Here is a 20,827-nt window from a genome sequence, read left to right as displayed (position 1 = left end):
TCTTGCCATAGAGGCTGTTTTGGGTTCCTGGTTCTTAGGCATTAAGTCATAGAACCTCTGTCAGGGTCCCCAAGACCACCCTCAGGTCTGATCATTCACTTGGAGGACTCAGGACTCAGCACATGGTTGTACCCGTGGCTGTGGTTTCTTACAGCAAAAGGACACAGAGCAAAATCAGCAGAGAACAAAAGTGCATGAGACAGAGTCCAGAGGAAACCAGGCGCCAGCGTTCGAGAGTCCTCTCTCAGTGGCGTCGTATGAGATGCACTTAATTCTTCCAGCAATGAGCTGTGACAGCACGTGTGAAACACCCTCCTGGGAAGCCCGTCAGAGACTCCAGGGTTTTTCTTGGTGGCTGGTCACATAGGCGCCCTTTGCCTGGCATGTACCAAAATTCCAGATTTTCGGAAGGAGGGCAGGTGCAGAAACCACATTGTTTGTACGAACAGTCCAGGCACGGTGAGCCCCTCTCATCAAGGACTGGTGGGAACCCTCCCCAAATCCAAGCTCCCCAATGCCAGCCTAGGGCACCCTGCTGGTTCTACAGACATAGCCTCAGGCCCTTTCTGCACAGACCCTTAGGCCAGTAGAGACTTAGCAATACTCCAGCCCATCTTCAGTTTACTCGTGAGGAAACTGAGACCTGAAAGATGGTGTGACCTGCCCAAGACTCTCAGAGCTCTGTGGGGGGCCAGCCCGGTCACAGTCCAGGCATCATTACTCCAAAGCCAGGCTTTTGTGACTGTGTTTCATGGAAGGCATTATGACCAGATTGGTCAGTTTCATTATTTTTAATATGCCTAAGTACAGGTAACATTAAAATTCATTAAAAAACACTCTGATGGTAGAATTGAGCTTTCTGTGCCATGGTACTCTCTAAACTCAGGGTCCATCTGTTCCATGTATAATTATATTCATATAAGTGACCCAGACCATTGTTATGTAAAATCTAGCGGCCTGCTCTGTGCATTTTAGAGTACATCAGGGTACAGTTTACATGAGCAGAGCAATCACAGCGTTGTAAACAGATAAAAGAGAGATGAGAAGGAAATTCAACAAACATTAACAGTGATCGCCTCTGGATGGTGTGATGATGGGTGAATCTTTTTTCTTTCTACTTTCACCCTAAATTTTATATGATGAGTATGTAGTATTTTTAAGTGGAAAAAATTATATTTAAAGAATAAACTTTAGAAGAGACTGCCCACGCTAATCTTCAGTCCTGGGATCCCAGGCTGTGGCCCTTCGGCACTGTGGAACTGTAGAACAGACCAAGTAGACTTGGTCATCAGAGGGAATAGAAATGGGCTCAGCCCTTAGAAGGGCAGTTTGGAAATTTCTACCGGAATTCTAAGTGTATTTTAAATGACTCAGCAGTTCCACTTCCAGGAGTTTATCCCACAGACAGGCTCATTCATATGCACAAAGACACTCGGGAATATGCACTGTAACCTCGTTCCTAGTAGTCAAAGATGGACACAGCTGATCGCCCTCTGCAGGGGACTGGTTGTTACAGCACAGCCGTGTGTTAGAATAGTGCGCAACAGAAAGGTTACCTCATAGGAAAGACAGTTATTTTCCATTGTTTATACTGTTTGAGTTTCTTACAGTGTGTTACTCTTAAAAGTATACATTTTATATTATTTTTAAAAATGGTTAAGTTATCTTAAATGACTTTGGCAAAACAGAACTAACCCCAGGGCGGGTGGGAGGGAGGGGGCAGGGGAATTATATCAGAGTGTATCAGAGGACGTGAAATTTCTTGGGTGTGACAGTGGTGGTGTGATTCCATAGGGAGACGTCCTTTTTCTTAGGAGATTCGTACTGAACTCTTCAGGATTGAAGTGGCAGGTTACTTTCAGACTGTTCAGCAAAGTATGCCTGTGTGAGTGTGTGTGCGCGTGTGCAGTTTGTGTTGACAGAGGGAAACAGCAGAGTAGCACAATGTTGGCAATTGTTGCATCCAGGAGAAGGGTATACAAATGTTTGTTTTGCCAGTCTCTTAACCTTTTTGTAAGGTTGAGATTTTTCAAAATAAAAAGTTGGGAAAAAAGAAAAGATTTTAAAAATCAAGGAGCTAAAGACTTCTGAAAAACAAAGCAAGTACAAAGCACTCATTACAGGAATCTTACAAGAGTGACTCTTTATCACGCCACATCTTTCTAAACAGAAACAGGTCACTCTGCAGCTGCAGGTGGTTGAAGGTTTGAGCTGCACAAAACTCTGTGCAGGATGCTGGTTAGCTGGGCTGGTTCAGAACCTGGAAGCACTGGGCAGTAACCTTTCCCTTAAAGATGCATTTCAGAAGGCACATCCTTTGTCCTCTCTTTCCTCTCCAGCTCCAAGAGGAATCCGTGCAACGCCTCGCTGCCGCACGACAGCAGGAGCCCAGCCAGCCTGATCGGCCAGGAGGTGATTCTTGTCTTCTTTCTCCTGCTCTTGTTGGTCTGGTTCCTGAATCGAGAATTCGAAGTCAGCTACCGCCTACACTACCACGGGGACGTGGAGGCGGACCTGCACCGCACTAAGATCCAGAGCATGAGGGACCAGGCCGACTGGCTGCTGAGAAACATCATCCCCTACCACGTGGCCGAGCAGCTGAAGGTCTCCCAGACCTACTCGAAGAACCACGACAACGGAGGAGTCATCTTCGCCAGCATCGTCAACTTCAGCGAGTTCTATGAGGAGAACTACGAGGGCGGCAAGGAGTGCTACCGGGTCCTCAACGAGCTGATCGGGGACTTCGACGAGCTCCTGAGCAAGCCGGACTACAGCAGCATTGAGAAGATCAAGACCATCGGGGCCACATACATGGCCGCGTCGGGGCTGAACGCCACACAGTGCCGTGACGGCAGCCACCCGCAGGAGCACCTGCAGATCCTGTTTGAGTTCGCCAAGGAAATGATGCGCGTGGTGGACGACTTCAACAATAACATGCTCTGGTTCAACTTCAAGCTCAGGGTGGGCTTCAACCATGGGCCCCTGACGGCAGGCGTCATTGGCACCACCAAGCTGCTGTACGACATCTGGGGAGACACGGTCAACATCGCCAGCAGGATGGACACCACGGGGGTGGAGTGCCGCATCCAGGTCAGCGAGGAAAGCTACCGCGTCCTGAGCAAGATGGGCTACGACTTCGACTACAGAGGGACGGTGAACGTCAAGGGCAAAGGCCAGATGAAGACCTACCTGTACCCCAAGTGCACAGACAACGGGATGGTGCCGCAGCACCAGCTCTCCATCTCCCCCGACATCCGAGTCCAGGTGGACGGCAGCATCGGACGCTCCCCCACGGACGAGATCACCAACCTGGTGCCTTCCGTACAGAACCCAGACCAGGTGTCCCTGGGCTCCGAGAACAACACACAGGCCAGGGACACTCACCCGTCTTCTAAGAAACCCTGGAAGGAGCCCATCAAAGCCGAAGAAAGGTGTAGGTTCAGCAAAGCCATAGAGAAAAGCGACTGTGAAGAAGCAGGGGTGGAGGAAGCCAATGAACTCACCAAGCTCAACGTCTCAAAGAGGGCATGATGCGGCCCAGCGCCGCCCGCGGTGCTCTGTCCGTCCAGGTTCCACAGTTCCTGTCCCCGGACGTGGTGTCCTGTGGTCGTTGCAGCCCTAACTTCTGTGTGGATCACAGTTATTCAGGGTTCATCTTCATCCGTTTTTTTCCTCTTCCCCCTTGGTGTGACCATTTGGCAGTGTGGAGAACAAGTGCCTTCAGGGGCTGGCGCGGCCTGGAGTCCAGGGAAGGTGCGGCCAGGGTGTGGCGCTGGGTGGTGGTGGACGTTAAAACAGAAGCTGTGGTTAAAATATTATTTTTATTGCTTTTTCTCACGAGACACTTTTTTTTTTTGCTAATACAATGTTTTTGAGGTTTTTTTTCTGTATACGTACTAGTGTTTTTCCAGTGACCTGACCTTTCTATGTAAACACATAGACGCACACACACTTGCATTCATGAATCTGAGATCAAGTGCCAGTAACTCACTGGGCGGGGATGCTGGGGGGGTGCAGGCTGAGGACCGTAGAGGGCCATCAGCCAGGACACCGGTGTCCCCTGACATGCGCCTTCCAGGCCAGCCGGGCCCTCAGGGGCTGTGGCTGCACCCACCGCCCCCCACACCCAGCAGCTTTAGGGCTTCCTCCTCGTGCAGGCCGAGATTCCAAATGCTTACCGGCCTCACAGCTCATGAACCCAGGCCTCAGGTATCTAAAAGCCCTTTTTCATTCTGCTCCCGCCCCAAGGGGTCTTCCAGCTGGAGCGGAGGGGCTTGTCTTGGAAGCTGACTCAACTGAGAGGAAACGCAAAATAAACATCCAAGGGTTGCATTTATTTATTTATTTATTTATCAGGAAACGTGTGTGTCTTGGGGAGGGTTGCCGGGTCATTCTGTCTGGGGAAGGGCAGTAGGCTGAGGGGGCGGGGTGTGGTCACAGAGGGCACAGCAGAAGGATGAGAAGGTGTCCGTTAGTGCTTCAGCTACTCTGGGCCGCCTCCCCCGCCAGGGGCTGAGCAGGACCCCACTGGGCACGGCCTGCACACTCTGGGTCGGGGAAGCCCTCGGCCACCACTTTTAAAGCAAAAGCCCTCCTCCTGCTCCCCACCCAGGGGGTCTGCTCACGACAGGGGTGGGATCAGAACCGGCTCGCTGTGAAGCAGTTCTGGGCAGAGCACCATGGCCGCGGGCAGCGCTTGGCTTCCACATTCAGAAAGCTGCTCCATCCTTTCCTTTTCTCAGCCTGTGCAGGACCCATTTGTGGTGGGGTTGAGCCTGGTGAGTGGATCCCAGCCCTATTTAAATGGAGCTCTTACCCTGGAAGTAGGGACAGAATCGTCTGGATGGAAATGAGGTATGGAACCGGGGAAGTACAGAAAACCCAAGGAAATTGCTTCTGTGCCCTTTGTTGCTAATCCTGCTTGTAATTACCGTTTTGCCACATTGAGTCTGAAGTTTATGTAGGATTGAACTCAGGCCAGAGTTGCCCTGTCATAGTCATATGACACCTCATTCTTAAGGTGGCTGCAGCTCATGGGATATTTGAGGACTGGCTCCTGCTCTGTGTAAGGTCTTTTCCGATGTGCCCTGTGTATTTTCTTTTCACTGGTAAATCTCTATGTAGATTTCACATCTGCATTAAGTCTTGTTATCACTCCTCACCAAATACGTACAGAATCTGCCCTTCCCGGCATCATGAAGTATTGATTCTGGTCCCCCAGCTCCCCAGGGACATGCATGGCACAGACCCCAGCAGTACGGTTGTAGCCAGGATCTCCATGTCCAGGGAGATTTGCCTTCAGGTTTTACTGTCAGATTGTTGGTCTTCCAATGCTAGAGAAATAGAGAAAGGATGACTGTGACATTACCTCTTCTAAAGAATGTATTCTTATAAAATCCTGCAGAGATTTTATTTTTTCTGAAAAACACTACCTGATGCTCTCCTTGTCTGTCAGGCTTGTGGGCATATCAGGGGTTCCTTCCATCAGTATTAAGACGTGTGTTGAGTGTGGGCCTCGCCCTCCACCATCTGGCTCCAGGCTCTGCAGCTTTGGTGGCGGCTAGGGGCCTGGGTGCTTCCTGCTGTTCCCCGTGTCTCTGCTGTTCCACTCAAAACATGCTCCACAGAGTTCATCTCTGCACACGCTTCCTCCCTATCAAACTTTTTTTTTTTCCCTTCCTCTCCTGCGATTCCTGGGAAGCCAAGAGGCTGCGGACGCAGGGAGAGAGTGGTGACGTCCACCTGTCCAGTTCAACATTGTGCAAATGGAAGCCTTTGTGGACGGTTTAAATTGTCTTTAAAAAAACACCCCGAGCGAGCCTTCCTAAGCAGCCAGTACAGATGTTCTCTTTGGGCCACCAGTGACCCAGGTCCTTCCCAGCCCCTGCTTGGAAGCATACCTCAGCACAGAACCACGGAGTGCCTGCACCCGCAGCGCCAGGCCTCTGACTCCGTGGGCATTGAGCAGACGGTGGCTGAAGACAGGCTTCTGAGCAGCGGGTTCAAGCGCTTCCGATTAGGTGGAGGCGTTCTTCAGAGCGGCAATACCTCCTGTGAACTTAGGGCAGGAAGCAATACTTCAGAATTGAATGTGTGTAAATAGTTGCTTTGAGTTGCAATTGCTAGTTCTTCTTGGCCTCAGGTCAGATCAAATTATATATGTATAAATATATATAAACAAACACAAATAATTGCATCCAATGCAAACAAATGCAGAGCATCAGTTATGAAACCCTCACAGAGCTTGGAGGCTGCTCACGGCTCCGTTACCCTGACTGTGCTGTGGAGACACCTGCACATTTGCACTTGACATTGAGAGCCAAAGGGCCGCGTGCTTCCCCATTATGTGGGCTGTAGTGATTTGTAGTTTCCAAAGATCTGTCCGCGTTTGCATTTCTAGACTTTTGAAGTAAGCACTTTTTGGTGGTGGTTTCGAAAAATCACGTCATGCCTAGAATATGAAAATTAAATCTGCGAGAACCAATTGTTTGCGTTCTCCATCTTTCCTTTGCTCTACGCTTTTTAAGTTGTTAATCCTAATAGTTTCAAAATGCACCCACTGAAGAAATGGACATTAAAATACTCTAAAATCTCAATATTTGATGCCTGGTATTTCCTCATCGACAAGATCGTTACCACTTCCGAGATTAGGGCGCTCCTTTTTCCCTGCCATTTGTGGCTGAAATAGGAAGCTTTGCAGGTCTTTTACATCGTGACTTTGAAAACAGGGCAACTAAAAACTCTTATTGTGTGTGTATGTGTGTGTGTGTGTGTTTTAAATGGACACATTTGCTACAGTGAACTTTGGTTGAGAATTATTTATTTTTACATGGAACAGAAGCAGGTTGCAGGACAAATTTTGCTTGCGACCACATCCTGATTTTTTTAGACCTTCTAAATAGTTTTTCCCGCAATATCTTCAGCAACTGACTGAGAAGATGAAGTAAGTTTTCTGAAAAGATGTGCCTGCATAGCCTCTTCCTTACAGAGTCCTGGGGTGCCTGTATCATGGGGAAGTCACAAACCCATTTCGGAATCTGTTTAAAGTCACAGAGCGTCTTTGCCAAAAATCACACATGCCATTTTACATGTCATAGGGGCTCACAGCACCTCCAAACCTGGAGCCAAATGCTGGCTCTGCTAGGGGGTTAGAGCCTCTTCCCCCAGGGTTTTTCCTGGAGAGTTCAGTATTAATGTGCAACTTCAAAGCACAGGACCCTCTTTTCGACTCAGCAAAGGGGATGCAGATGTGGCCCCAGGCCTTGCTCATCAGATCAGAGGGATCCAGCTTCTAGGTGATCCTCCACTGGAGCCTGGTACCTGTGAGGACACTGCTTGTTGACGAGGGTGCTCTTTCCTCTGAGTCCGCGCTGCAGGCATTCCTAGGAACCTTCCGGAGGTAAGGGACTATTTGTCTTTGTTGCGTTTCTCTAGTAGAAAGGACACCCCAGGGACTTTGGGGGGTTTCTCAAACAGTCTAGAAAGGCAGCCTCTAATTTTTGCAGTAAACCTCAGGACTTATCATTTATGGCTTCTCTTTCATCTATTCTTTTTTTTTTTTAATCTTTTCACTCTCATATTAGGGAGAGTTTTAAAATAAGTGTAATGAAGAATCGACCTTACCCAAATAGAGGGCTGGCCTTTTCTCTGGTTTCTTGGGAATTGATCTCTGAGCTCTTGGAATATCATGCCTGATAAGTGTCTCTGTTTAACTGGGGCTTTGGGCCCCACCAGGTAGTCCAAAGGTGTCGTTTAGTGTGGTGATCACATGGTATTCACTTGACCTCTGCAGGGGCTGGAGACGAGTTATCTACTTTTATCTAAAATCTCTTTCACACGTGGTTGCTTTTCTCTGCTGTGGGAATCTGTCGTTGTGGCCGCCTGGGATGGATCCCAAGTACCAGGGAGAGGAAGCTAACTGGGGCAGGAGATAAGTGAGAGGAAGTGATTAAGAAAAAGTACAGAGTTGCACACCATGTAGGCGTAAACTCAAAACCTTCCCAAGTGTCTATTTTTATACTGTTCCTTTGTAAAAATTGGTTTTTAAATAACACGACTCCAAAGAGTTGTTACTGTATGTCAGAATAACTTAAGCGTGGGGAATTCTCACATCCCTTCTGGGCCTGAAAGTTGGAAAGAGAAAGAAATTACGCAATCAGGTATTGAGCAATCTGAGTGCCTCCCGAAACCTCAGTCATCAGCAGCAGCGATTCCTAACGTTTTTTTGGGCTCGCAAAGCCTTTGATAATTTGATGAAAGTTGTGGCTCCTTCATCCAGAAAAAAAAATGCACATCAAAATAAACCCACTTCGTGGGCTTCCCTGGTGGCGCAGTGGTTGAGAGTCTGCCTGCCGATGCAGGGGACACGGGTTCGTGCCCCTGTCCGGGAAGATCCCACATGCCGCGGAGCAGCTAGGCCCGTGAGCCATGGCCGCTGAGCCTGCGCGTCCGGAACCTGTGCTCCACAACGGGAGAGGCCACAACAGTGAGAGGCCCACATACCGCAAAAAATAAATAAATAAAAATTTAAAAATCCACTTCATGTTCCTGGATCCAAATCCAATACCCATGATCTACAATAACAGGAGGAATGGTGATTTTTAATTATAAGTATCTGCAGGTGAGGTTTCCAAGCACTTCTGGACTCTCTACTGGAAACGTGATTAAACAGGTTAATGCTGCTTGTTTATATATGCATTTCCAATCCAATTATATTTTAGACTTTAATGTGTGAGTTACCTAAGTACATCTGAAGAGGCACTCAAAGAACTTTTCAATATAAAGACAAAGTTCATCAGATTCTTTCCCAACAGATAAATAACGATCAGACAGTGTTTTACTGAGTACCCTACTATGTGCCAAAGCTCCTTTCACTTAGGTGGTGACAGTGCTGTGATACTTGAGAATATTTGAGGAGCACCTGTGATTAGTCACTGTTTTTCCCGACGGCTCTCCTGTTAGGAGTCCCACCAGGAAACAGAAGGGAATTTTTAGACATCCCTCTCCTTGCTGACATTTTTATTTTTAAAATTTATTTATTTATTTATTTTTGGCTGTTTTGGGTCTTCGTTTCTGTGCGAGGGCTTTCTCCAGATACGGCAAGCGGGGGCCACTCTTCATCAAGGTGCGCGGGCCTCTCACTATCGCGGCCTCTCCAGACGCGCAGGCTCAGTAGTTGTGGCTCACGGGCCCAGTTGCTCCGCAGCATGTGGGATCTTCCCAGACCAGGGCTCGAACCCGTGTCCCCTGCACTGGCAGGCAGATTCTCAACCACTGCGCCACCAGGGAAGACCCTTGCTGACATTTTTAAATGGTGGCACCTTAGTGTCATCTGTACCCCATCAGAGATGATCTTTGTGTTATGGTCTTATGGAATATTCAGTCTTTCAAGAAAGAGCAACAGATGAGGACCATTCAGGGAAAACAACTGCACCAATATTGTGTTGGTCCCTCCCTGAGAGAGGGGCCACTCCACATGGTCATATATTTTATTTTTAAAACAATCCTGATGGCGACTGGGGTCCCAGCTCGAGGGTCTCAGAGCTGAGCAGAACAAGGCACTGGCTTGGACTGACGGGGCCGGTGGTGGCCTTTCAGGAACCACACCCCCAGTGAAAGGTCTCCCTGCCCCCCCCACGCCACCACCCACCCCCAGAATTGCAAGGGGTTGGAGGACTAGAGCCTCTGCTGACCCCACCTCCTTCCAAGTGACCTCCAGCAGGCTACAGTCTTCTCAGAGCTGCTCTTTCTCTGTCTTCCTCTGGGCTTTTTTTTTTTTGCTGTACGCGGGTGTCTCACTGTTGTGGCCTCTCCCATTGCGGAGCACAGGCTCCGGACGCGCAGGCTCAGCGGCCATGGCTCACGGGCCCAGCCGCTCCGCGGCATGTGGGATCCTCCCAAACCGGGGCACGAACCCGTGTCCCCTGCATTGGTAGGCAAACTCTCAACCACTGCGCCACCAGGGAAGCCCTCCTCTGGGCTTCTTGATCTTCTCAGCAAACAAAATTCTTGCCCTCTAGGTTGACAGGGCGAGGACTGATAGCAGAAAGGGGGAATTGTTTGGACTTGTCCATGTGATTCCAGGGAAAGGAGCAGAATGGGGGTGACATGGCCTCACACGCTCCCCTTGGAGTCCCATGGCATAGACAGCCTCGCACCCAAGGCATCCGTCTCGAATCCTGCCAGGTTCCCACCCTCTGAGGTCCCCAGCTCTGGTCTCCCCGTCTCATGGAAGGCCACTCCTCTTCTCTACCTGCGGCCACCACCTGCATTCCACCACCACCTTTGACCTCCCAAGTAGGTTTCAGTGCTGTGTTACCTCACTCCCAAACTTCAGGAGTACAGATAAACCTATGGCAACGCGGCGAGCGGGCACTTTATTGATTTAAAGAAAGTAACTCTTTAGCTGTGAAATTCAGTTCTCACACATGCAAATGTGCCTCTACACATAAGGCAGCCTCCCATTATATGATAGTTTTCTGCCAAGGAACTCAAGACACCTGGAACCCTTTCTGTCCTCATGATGCCTCACCGAAGGCAGAGGTGGTTTTTCCTGTCCAACAGATTCGAAAGTTCAGGTTCAGCGTAGCTGAGCGGCTTGCCCCCCTCAGCCAGTCATTGCCAGTGATTCCCAGCTGCACAGCCAGAGACAGAGCATGCTGCCAGTCCAGACCATCTCATGGCTTGCCCCCCCTTCCTTTGCAAGAAAAGAACAAAGAATCCAGGTGGTGGGATGAGACATGGTGCATTTAAATGGTGAGATTAGACAGTAGGTCAGCAAGTGACTGACAAGGTAAATCCGTCTCCCCTTCTCTCCCTCTCCCCTTCTTTTGTAAGACGGGATACTTGAATTGTGTGTGGAATGTTTAAGGTATTGTCTAGTGTCTGCTTAGAATGGAAAAGTTTTCAGATTATTCAAGTGTCTATATGGACTTGTGTCCATCGGCTAACCAAGACCATCAGGGAATTGAGGCCAAGTTTGCAACACATCGGTGCCTTGGGAAAGATCTGTATAAAACACAGATTATGTTGGTGTCCTGTGCGTCCTGCTAATGTAGCAGAACTAGATCAGGTACCTTGAACACAAGATCCGTTTTTTTCCCCAACTGTTGATTACACAATAAATTTGTTATTATGTGTAATGTTAAGTTGTTTTTAAAATGCCCTTGTATATCTGCACATCTCCAGAATTTCAGGGAAGTATTAGAGGGGAAAGAAAAAACTAAATATTTTTTGGCCATTTAACTTGAAATATCATAAAACATAATTCACAATTTCTATGCCAATTTGGGGACCTTGGGCAAAAAAACGACTTTGTTGACTACAAAGGAGCAAGGAAGCCAATAGTTTAGAAGCAAATCTTATAACATGGTGAGTTGGTGGAACTTTTCTTTTGTAATTCTGATTTGCTGGAGTGATATCTCTTCTTCCTCAAGAGTAAAGACTTCTGATGGCATCACAGATACATCTAGAGTGTTAGCACAGAAGAACGTGGCTAAATGTTGCCCTTGGTCTCCTATTTCTATTGTTAATTGCATGACAGGTTGTACTTTCCAAAAATTTCAATCAAGGACTTCCAGAGACTTCTAAAGATCCTAATCTACTGTAGTACCTGGAGAGCTTTTGGATTTGGTTGGTTGGTTGGTTTTTTAATATTGAAGAATGTGATTTATGTGAACTTTCAGGAAATTAATTCAACTAAAGCCTAAATCTAAGAAGATAAGGTAAAACTTTTTGGGAAAAAAAAAGAGATTTGAAGCACTTATCCAGATAATTTAGGATAAAAGCATCCTTTTGCCTAAAATATTTCAAATGAGACAAAATGAATTTATTGCATGAATCACATGGATAGTGATCCAAATTCTTCAGTTCACTTTTCTTATGCAGCCAATACAATGGGCTGCTTCAATCCCTTCAGCATCTCATTTCCAAATGTCCTCATCTTCTGCCACTGTCTGTTTTGTTGGCAGAATTACAATAGGAACAGACCTGCATGCTTTGAGGGAAAACCTAGCATATTCTTGTGAACTAGCCATTCAGTAGTTACTGGGACTCCAAAAGAGTTTGCCTGTGTTCCTGACTGGTGGTTCCTGTCACCGACTCAAACACAAGACGTCCCGCATCTGTTCCCGTAGCAACAGCCCCATGGATGACCTCTGGCAGGAGCTCTGTAGTGCCAGCGTGACCGTCCCATGTGCCCGAGACAGTCTGGCAGCCAAGAGGAGACTGGCCTTCCTCCCTCTCTTCCCTCTGAAGTGCAGGAAGGCAGCCTCATGCACTGGCCCCGCTTGAGACACTCCAAAACCCTCACCATAAACTGCCACCAAGTCCTGGGCAAGCCTGTGGCACCCACTACCCTTCAGAAGATCGTCTGCAAGTCCCTTCTGGGTTTAGCCTCAAGAAGCTGCCAGAGCAGCGAGCTGGGACTTTGGGCCTGATCCAGACTCACAAAGAGGCTCTTCATCCATCCAGTCCTGGGCTGGCCCAGGCAGCAGTGAGCCAGACTCTCAGACCAGCGTGGAAGCCAAACAGAGACCCCTGCCAATCCCACCAATGGTCCTGGGGTCTCTAAAGCGGTCCTTGGACTTGGGGGAGGTCAGGGACAGAGCAGAGGACCAGCTGGGAACACCCAGAAAAGTGGATGTCGGCAAAGTGGGGTCTCCAGCGTTCAGTGACCTAACGCAGCAGGGGCCTGGCCCCTTGTGTGCCACCACTGCAGCTGCATCGTAAGCCATTGGACGGGGTGTGCCAGACAGGGCCTCCACGGGCACACCCTCTTCACTCTACCGCATCCAACCGAAGAACCAATAACACACAATGAGCACCAGTGAAAAACCGAGAGCCTTAACATCCTCTAGGAAACCCTGTGTCGTTTTCATGGTTTGTAACAGACAGCGTTACAGGATGGAGCCATCCCTGAGATGATCCAGTTACTAACATCAATGTCCACCGTCTCAATCCATGCACTTATCTTCATACCAAAACCAGTTCTGTGAGGCTCCCGAGCTGTGATGTAACGCAACAGGTCAGCATCACCCCATCCTGACAGCTTTGTCCTGACAGGTCGCCAGAGCGTGTTTTCCTTGTTTTCGGTGTTGCATCACCACGAAGGGGCAACAATGGTTTGTTCCAGCAGCGTTTTGGCCATGGGTGGTTGCATGCTCCATCCTAGAATGGTCGTTCTTACACGTGGCCCCTTGCTTGTCATGGAATACAGAAAGCAATCACGGAAAAGTGTAAATCAGCTTTCCGTTGCAGAAGCATGGATAGTTTCCTTTTTTAATCGTCATGTTTTCTAGAAACTGCTCGTGGTTCTTCCTTTCCTCCCCTCCAACCTTCTTCTCATCTGCACTTTCCCATCACCTCTTTTCCACAAGATGAAAGCACTGCTGAGAGGGGAACTCCGTTTTCTTTCAGATAAAGGGAAGGAGCCTAATTGTAAATTTTAAACATATGTAAGAAACTGCTTATGTTCTGTCAACAACCCAAAACAGGAAGAATTGTATCTGTGAACTATTAAGCTGTATCTGTATATAGATAAAAAGCCCATTATCTTTAATTCATCACTACAGACCTTGTAATCTGTTGTACATTAAAATGTTTTACTGTATCGGAGAAAACGTCACGCTACAGATCCAGAGAAGCTGGGGAAATAATTCAAAATACAGTATAATTAACTCAAATCTTGTTGTTTGTTTATTCTGGGCATGGCACAATTTCAAGTGGAAGATGTGCTGACTATAAATTATCAACCAGAAACTGAATTTATCTGCGAGACTCCTGAGACCTCTCTAAGGCAGCGCCACTCACAGAGCTCATGGTGTGTGGGTTCACCGTGCAGCCCAAGGGGTCGCAAGCTGGTCGTTGCATTTTAATCCAGATGCAGGCATTTCGGGAAGAAGGTGCTGCAGCCTGCGCCCAGCCTGCCTCCCGCCGGGCCTCTGTCAGCTTGCTTTAGCTTGAAAAGAAGTGTTCAGAACAGAGAGCAGCTGCAAATGTTCAGGACCTCGAGTGTACTCTTGGGATCAGAAGGTTCAGTACCTCCTTTCCTCCAGCAGAATGTGTGCAGACAGGCAAGTAGAGAAAGAGGGCAAAGGAGCCCCCCTCCCTGAGGGTCTCTCCCAACGCTGAAAGGGCCGGAGAGGCCTCCCTGCTAAGAAACATGGATGGGGGAGTGGCAAGCCTTCTCCGTGATTTCACTGGAGTTTGTTCAACCCTGAGCTGAGCTCATGGACAGGAGTGAACCAAAACTTGTTTTCTTTGGACTGTTTTGAGCCAAAATAGAAGAAAAGGGCTCATTTTTTCCAGTGATTTTTTTTTTTTTTTGATCAATAGTACAAATCCAAAGTAAGTGTTTATTCACTGGCCCAGTTTCCCAATCTTTTCACTTAGAAGCATGACGGCCAATTCCATGGGTTGTAAGAATATTCTGAAAACGAGCCCACAAGCTGAGGCGCCCAGGAATCATAGAATGGTCTTTCCCTGTGTGTTTGGGTCAGATTTCCTGCACCAACTGTGAAGTATATAATTCTTGACGCTGAGCTTGACTTTTTTAGCTGGTGTTGGGTATACAGGTGTGTGAAGCTGATTAGCAAACACCATACAGAGAAGCTGCACTCCTCCTGGGAGGAGACCTGCCTTTTTTGTTGTTTTTAAAGTCAGCCCAACCATCTAGAGAGAGAAAAGTCTTATCCTTCTAGCAACCTAGTGATGTGTGTGTGGGGGGGGTGGGGAGAAAGGTGTTTAATGTGCATATTAACAAATGCCCTGATGGCTAAATGTTCTTGTCCACGAAGGAAACATTGCTCACCTCTTTTTTTCCAGTTATCAAGCTCGTGTGAAAATAAGAAAGCATCCCGTTAAATAGTATCCCTTTACATGCCCTGGAAGGGACCTTTCCAGCCAGGAGGCTCTCCTGACACTGAAATAGTCACCTGGTGGCCCCTCAGACCTTCCCTGTGTGGTCAGACACCGGGCATTCCTTGTCCATCACCACCTGGAGAGACGCAGCCAACACACCGAGGCTGCGCTCTTCTGGAAACGTTCTTCTGGAAAACAAGAAAGTACCTTATATAACAAATTCTCACAGCCAAAGGGATCTGGGAGCAAATGTTAAAATTGAAGGGTATCATTCTCCATTTTTAGAAGGGTATTCGTTTGAGTTTTGATTTATCAATTCGCTTTTTTGTAGGGCTTTCTTTTCTTTTTTTAATTAAATTGCTCTGTTGTGAGGTAGTCATTTTAATTTCATGGCTTTCATAAGTTTACAGGAACATAAAAATTTGATGCCAGTGAAATTCATTAGAATTCTCCATTATCCTGTGGATTTAGTGCTCATCTGTCCTGCATATGTTTCCAGTGGTGGCTTACCACCGTCCTCACCATCTATCGGCCATATGCCCACGCATCATGCACGCAGAGACGCGCAAGCACGGGGACCCAAGGCTGGTCATAAAACAAGGCCATCTCTGACGTGGGTTCAAACCCTCACCAAGGCGAGTGCCAGGGAAAGGCAATTGGTGTGCTCTGGACAAGAGATTTAGAAACAATCCTTCCAGCTCAGCAAACGTCACTTTGTTTCTGTCTGCTTTCCCCTTCGTTTGCAATAAACCTGACAAAAACTTCCAGAATGAGAATGAGAGTGTTCTTATTGGAAGGAGACGCTGGCAGGCAGCCACAGACTCAAAGGACAAAAGCTAATTTTGCTCTTGTGTTTCCGCCAATAACTCCTTGGCCCCCACGCGCTCTGCACAGGCTGAGCCTGAGGGGGATCCGGATGGGTCAGCTGCATGCAGGCCACCGAAAACCCTCAGCGGAGAAAGGGAGCTTCCTCTGCTCTGGAACAAACTGTTTCCCTGCTAGTCTGGCCACTCAGCCCACATAACTGAGCAATCCCACCTCCTGGGGTCATCAATCACTCAGCTTGAGCCCAGGGACGTCCACTTGCATCTGGCCTCCCTGACCTGTTCTCCCCACCCCCCACCCCGCCCCGTTAGAGGGGAATCCTTCACTTTATGAAGGAAAGAAGGGAGGGGGGAGGAAGGAAGGTTAGAGAGAGAGATGGAAGGAAGAAGAAAAGGAAGGAAAGAGAGAGGGAAGGTTGGGGGCAGGGAGAAAAGAAAAGAAAAAGGGAGAAAGCGAGCGAGAGAAAAGGCAGGCAAATGCTTTTACTGCCTTTAAAGTGGATTTGATTTTTAAAATGCATTTCTGGATCATGTTTTCAGAACCCGTCTCCTGCAGTAAGTGTCCTGCCGCTGGTGACAGAGGAGAGCTGGAGTTTAACACCTTGTTGGGGGCAGGGGGGTCCTCCCCGTTCCGGTTTCAAGCTGAACCACGGAAGGCACTGGAGTTGGTTGTTCCCTCCGTAGCTGGCGAGGTGCCGCACCACCACCCTTCCAATGTGGGGGGAGGGGAAGGAGCATCCTAGTTTTCCGAGAAGAGGAACAAGACTAACTTGGGCCTAACAGGGCTTGGAGAAAAGACTCAAGGCTCCTGAAGGACGCTGCCATCAGGCCCCACCAGAAGAGGGGTGGGATGAGGGGTGAGGGTTTAGCCTCTAACGAGCTCTCCTGGACCCTGGAGCTCCCGCTGGACACAGCCAGCAGAGGAGGCCCAGGGCCAGGAAGCCTACACCAGGCGTAGGAGAAGCTCTGTGGATGGGCTGGCGACCTCTTTAGCCAGAGGCCCAGGAGACCCTGAAGGGGAAAGGCCAGGACCACCATCGCACTTCCTGGGAAGGGACAGAGCCCTCCTTAGCCTCCTAGTGGCTGTTCCTTCACCCAGAGACAGCCTGGCAGCTGAGGGCCCAAAACCCTGGGGCCCGGCCTGAGTCTGTGAGAAATAAGCTCTCTCATCCTATCCAAAAGCCCTTCAGAGAGTTGAGGCCACGTCAGGAGAGGTGAGCCCCAGGAATCGGCTCTGCAGGGGAGAACCCCCCCAACAGTGACATGTAGCCCAGCAGTGGGACCTGGAATGTCCCAGAAACATTAAAGCTTGGGGTGGGGGGTGGGGTGAGAGCGACTCAGGAGCAGAGCTGAAGTCAGGAGGAAGGAGCCACTGAAAGAGGCTCCTTTCATGCGGAGCCCAAGGCTATAAATAACCAGGCAGCTGCTCCACAGCTGGTGCAGGGCCCGTCTGGGCAGGGGGAGGTGACTCAGGGTGGTAAGACAGCAGCCCCCCTGCACTTGAGCTGCGGGGCTGTGGCCTGGACGGCGGAGATGCAGCAAGCCCCCCTCCTGACACCTGGAGCTGGCAGCCGGACAAGACGGAACAAAGCGACACAGGGCCTGCTGCGCGACCCTTCTTTCCAAGGACTCCCTGCTACCCTGGCCCTGCTGTTTGCACGTCAGCATTGGCGCTTATTTTTTACAAAGCCTTTTTTTCTTTTTATTGAGATGTAACATCAGTGACGCACAAATAACTTGGTGAGTTTTTATGTATTTCTATACCTACCTGCCTATCACCCGGATCAAGGTAGAGGACATTTTGAGCAGCTCAGTGGACAATCTTGTGCTGTGTCATCAAAGCCCCAACCATCCAAGGCGAACCCCTGTTTTGATCTCTACCATTGTAGATTGCGTCTTCCTTTCAACTTCATGGCTGATTCATCTCACTGGAATCCCACAGGAAGCACTGCTTTGCATCTGGTTTCTTTCAGGCACTGACATGCCTGTGAGATTCCTCCACCTCTTGAGTAGCAAAACTTTGTCCTTTTTCACTGCTTTGTATTATTCCATCGTATCAGGAAACCATGATTTATTTCTTCATCCTCTTGCTAAGGGTCACTGGGCTGTTTCCAGTTTGGAGCTTTGCTGAATAACACTGCATTGGGCATTCTTTCAGTGTTAGCATATGTCAGAGCATGTTTGGAAATAAATTCTGCTGAGGATCTGTCTGGTACACCCTCAATGGATGGCAATTTGGCAACAGTGGTCAAAATTAGAAAAGCACACACCCTTCTGGGAATTTATTCTGCAGATATGCTCAAACATGCAAAATACCTTGTGCACAAGGTTCTTCGTTTCAGCATTTATTTGTAAAAGCTAGAGTTCTGTCTTTTTTTGTTATGTTCCTTATATAGTCTGGATACTAGACCCTTATCAGACATACAATTTGCAACTATTTTCTCCCATTCTCTATAGGTTGTCCTTTCACTTTCTTGATAATATCCACTGATATAGTTTTTCATTTTGATCAAGTCCAATAGATCTAGTTTTTCTTTTGTTGCTATGCTTTTAGTGTCATGTCTAAGATTCTATTGCCAAAACGAAAGTCACGAAGATTTACCCCTAAGAGGTTCATAGAATATAAACCCCACTTCTTAAGTGTGGGCTGCACATCGTGATTTTGCTCCAAAGAGCACAGTATGGAAAAGGAAAAGAAAGGGAAAACTGTATAGCAGAGAAACCTGACCAACATACCTCGGCCAGGTGATCAAGGTGCTAAGTCAACAGTGATAAGTCTTGTTGATGGCACGGACCCTCAACATGATGAGAATGGCACTCTTATGGGCTAACCTGTTTCCCCCGCCCAAATTCATATATTGAAGTCCTAACTCCAAGTACCTCATAATGTGAACATATTTGGAGAGAGGATCTTTAAGGAGATGATTAAGGTTACGTGGGGTCATTGGGATGGGCCCTCAACCAATATGACTGGTGTCCTTATAAGAGGAGAAGGTTAGGACAGAGATAGGCACAAGGACAACCATGTGAGGACACAGGGAGAAGGTGGCAGTCTACAAACCAAGGAGAGAGGCCTCAGAAGAAACCAACCTAGCTGAAAACTTGAGTGTAGACTTCCAGCCTCAGGAACTGTGAGAGAATAAACTTCTGCTGTTTAAGTCACCTGGAGCAGAATAAACAGGCCCTTTACCTCTGAGGAATTCCACTCAAAACCCATAACCCCATTCTAATCATGAGAAAAATACCAGAAATATCCCAGTTAGGGACATTCTACAAAATACCCAACCAGTCCTCCTCAAAACTGCTAAAGTTATCAAAAGTCAAGGTTAAAAAAAAAAAAAACCTGAGAAATTGTCACAGCCAAGGGGAACCTGAGGAGACATGACAACTAAATGGTGTCCTGGATGGAACCCTGGAACAGAAAAGGGACCTCAGGTAAAAACTAAGGAAAGCAGAACAAAATGTGAACTTTAGTTAATTGTGACAAATGTACCTCACTCACGTCAGATGTTAGTAACAGAGGAAACTGGGTGTGAAGGATGTGGACAGTCTGTACTCTCATCACAACTTTTCTAAAGCTATAATAAAATTAAAAGTTTATTTTTAAAAATGGACAAAAGGTTTGAATGGACGTTTCAACAAAAATATGCAAATGGCCAATAAGCACATGAAAAGGTGCTCAACATTATCATTCATTAGGGAAATGTAAATTAAAATTACAGTTAGATGGGAATTCCCCGGCAGTCCAGTGGTTAGGTGCTTTCATTGCCGAGGCCGCCGGTTCAATCCCTGGTTGGGGAACTAAGAAATGCAAGCCAGGCGGCACGGCCAAAAATAAATAAATAAAATAAAATAGACTTAAAAAAAAACCCCTACAATTAGGTGCCACTTCACACCCACTAGGATGGCTATAATCAAGAAGAAATAACAAATGTTGGCAAGGATGTGGAGAACTGGAATCATTATACGTTACTGATGGGAATTTAAAATGGTACAGCCACTATGGAAAAAAAAAAATTTGGCAGAGTTTAAAAATGTTAAGCATAAACATACCATAATATCCGGTAATTCTCCTTCTAGATACTTACCAAGGAGACATGAAAACATCTGTCCACACATTTACTTGAATGTGACTGTTCATAGATGCATTATTCATAAAAGCCAAAAAATGAAAATAACCCAAATGTGTCATCAATTAATAATGGGTAAGTAAAATGTGGCCCATCCAAACAATAGAATATTATTCATCCATAAAGAAGAATGAATCACTGACACAACTACAACACGGATGAACCTTGAAAACATGATGTTCAGTGAAAGAAGCCAGACACAAAAGACCACATATACAGTACTTCCATGAATATGAAAAGTCCAGAAAAGGCAAGTCAACAGAGCTAGAAGGAAGATCAGTGGTTGCCGAGGGCTAGGGATGACAATGAGGATTGACTGCAAATAATCATGAGTGACATTTGGGGTATAGTAGAAGTGTTCTAAAATTGGATTGTGATGATGGTTGCACAACTATTAACTCACTAAAAATCATTGAGTTGTACATTTAGAGGGGGTGAGTTTTATGGTATATAATCATACCTCAATAACACTGTAAAAAAAAAAAAATTACCAGCAAGGTGGCAAGGCACAGATGAAACAAGATTGGTGACATGTTGATAATTTTGTAAACTGGGTGACAGGCAGAGAAGATTCATTATACTATTCCTTCTACTTTTGTTTGTGTTTGAAATTTTTCATAATACAAAGTTTAAAAATTAATGAATTGCTCCTTTATGTGTCCCCTGAACACACGTTTCCATAACATCCCCAAGCACATGGTGCTGGTGTTATTTACATACCTTTTCTCCTCCCCATTAGATGGTGAGTTTCCTAGGAGTAGGGACTGTTTCCTACTATTTATTGTTTGTTTGTTTGTGTATTTCCAGGGTCTGACCCAGAGACTGGCAAATAAGTGTTAGTTGAAGAAATTCCTAATATAAAATGGGGAGGGAGAAAAAGAAATAACTGGTAACATGAGAAAGACCATTTTGCAAAAGCTAACTCAAGTTTCTCAAAAGGAAATATTTTAAGTATTTAGAACTTCAAGATGACACCTTACTCCAAAATGTGTTTGGCTGTTGGGTTTTCTGGGA

General features: G+C 47.2%; 1 protein-coding gene across 3 annotated transcripts in view; it reads left to right on the top strand.

Annotated features, from left to right (window-relative positions):
- Positions 1–20,827, top strand: part of ADCY9 (adenylate cyclase 9) — a 191,649-nt gene that overhangs the window by 169,925 nt on the left and 897 nt on the right. For 2 of the 3 annotated variants that reach the window (XM_079943673.1, XM_079943672.1), the window contains one exon: positions 2,340–7,808. In XM_079943673.1, the coding sequence (XP_079799799.1) occupies positions 2,340–3,531 (1,192 nt within the window). In that variant the 3' untranslated portion in view covers positions 3,532–7,808. Of the gene's footprint in view, positions 1–2,339; positions 7,809–20,827 lie in introns of those variants that run through there. The other variant, XR_013831460.1, reaches the window with a different exon arrangement.

Source organism: Stenella coeruleoalba (genome assembly GCF_951394435.1).
Source record: "Stenella coeruleoalba genome assembly, chromosome: 15".
In the NCBI taxonomy this organism is placed as follows: domain Eukaryota; kingdom Metazoa; phylum Chordata; class Mammalia; order Artiodactyla; family Delphinidae; genus Stenella; species Stenella coeruleoalba.
This window is presented reverse-complemented; position numbering and strand designations above follow the sequence as displayed.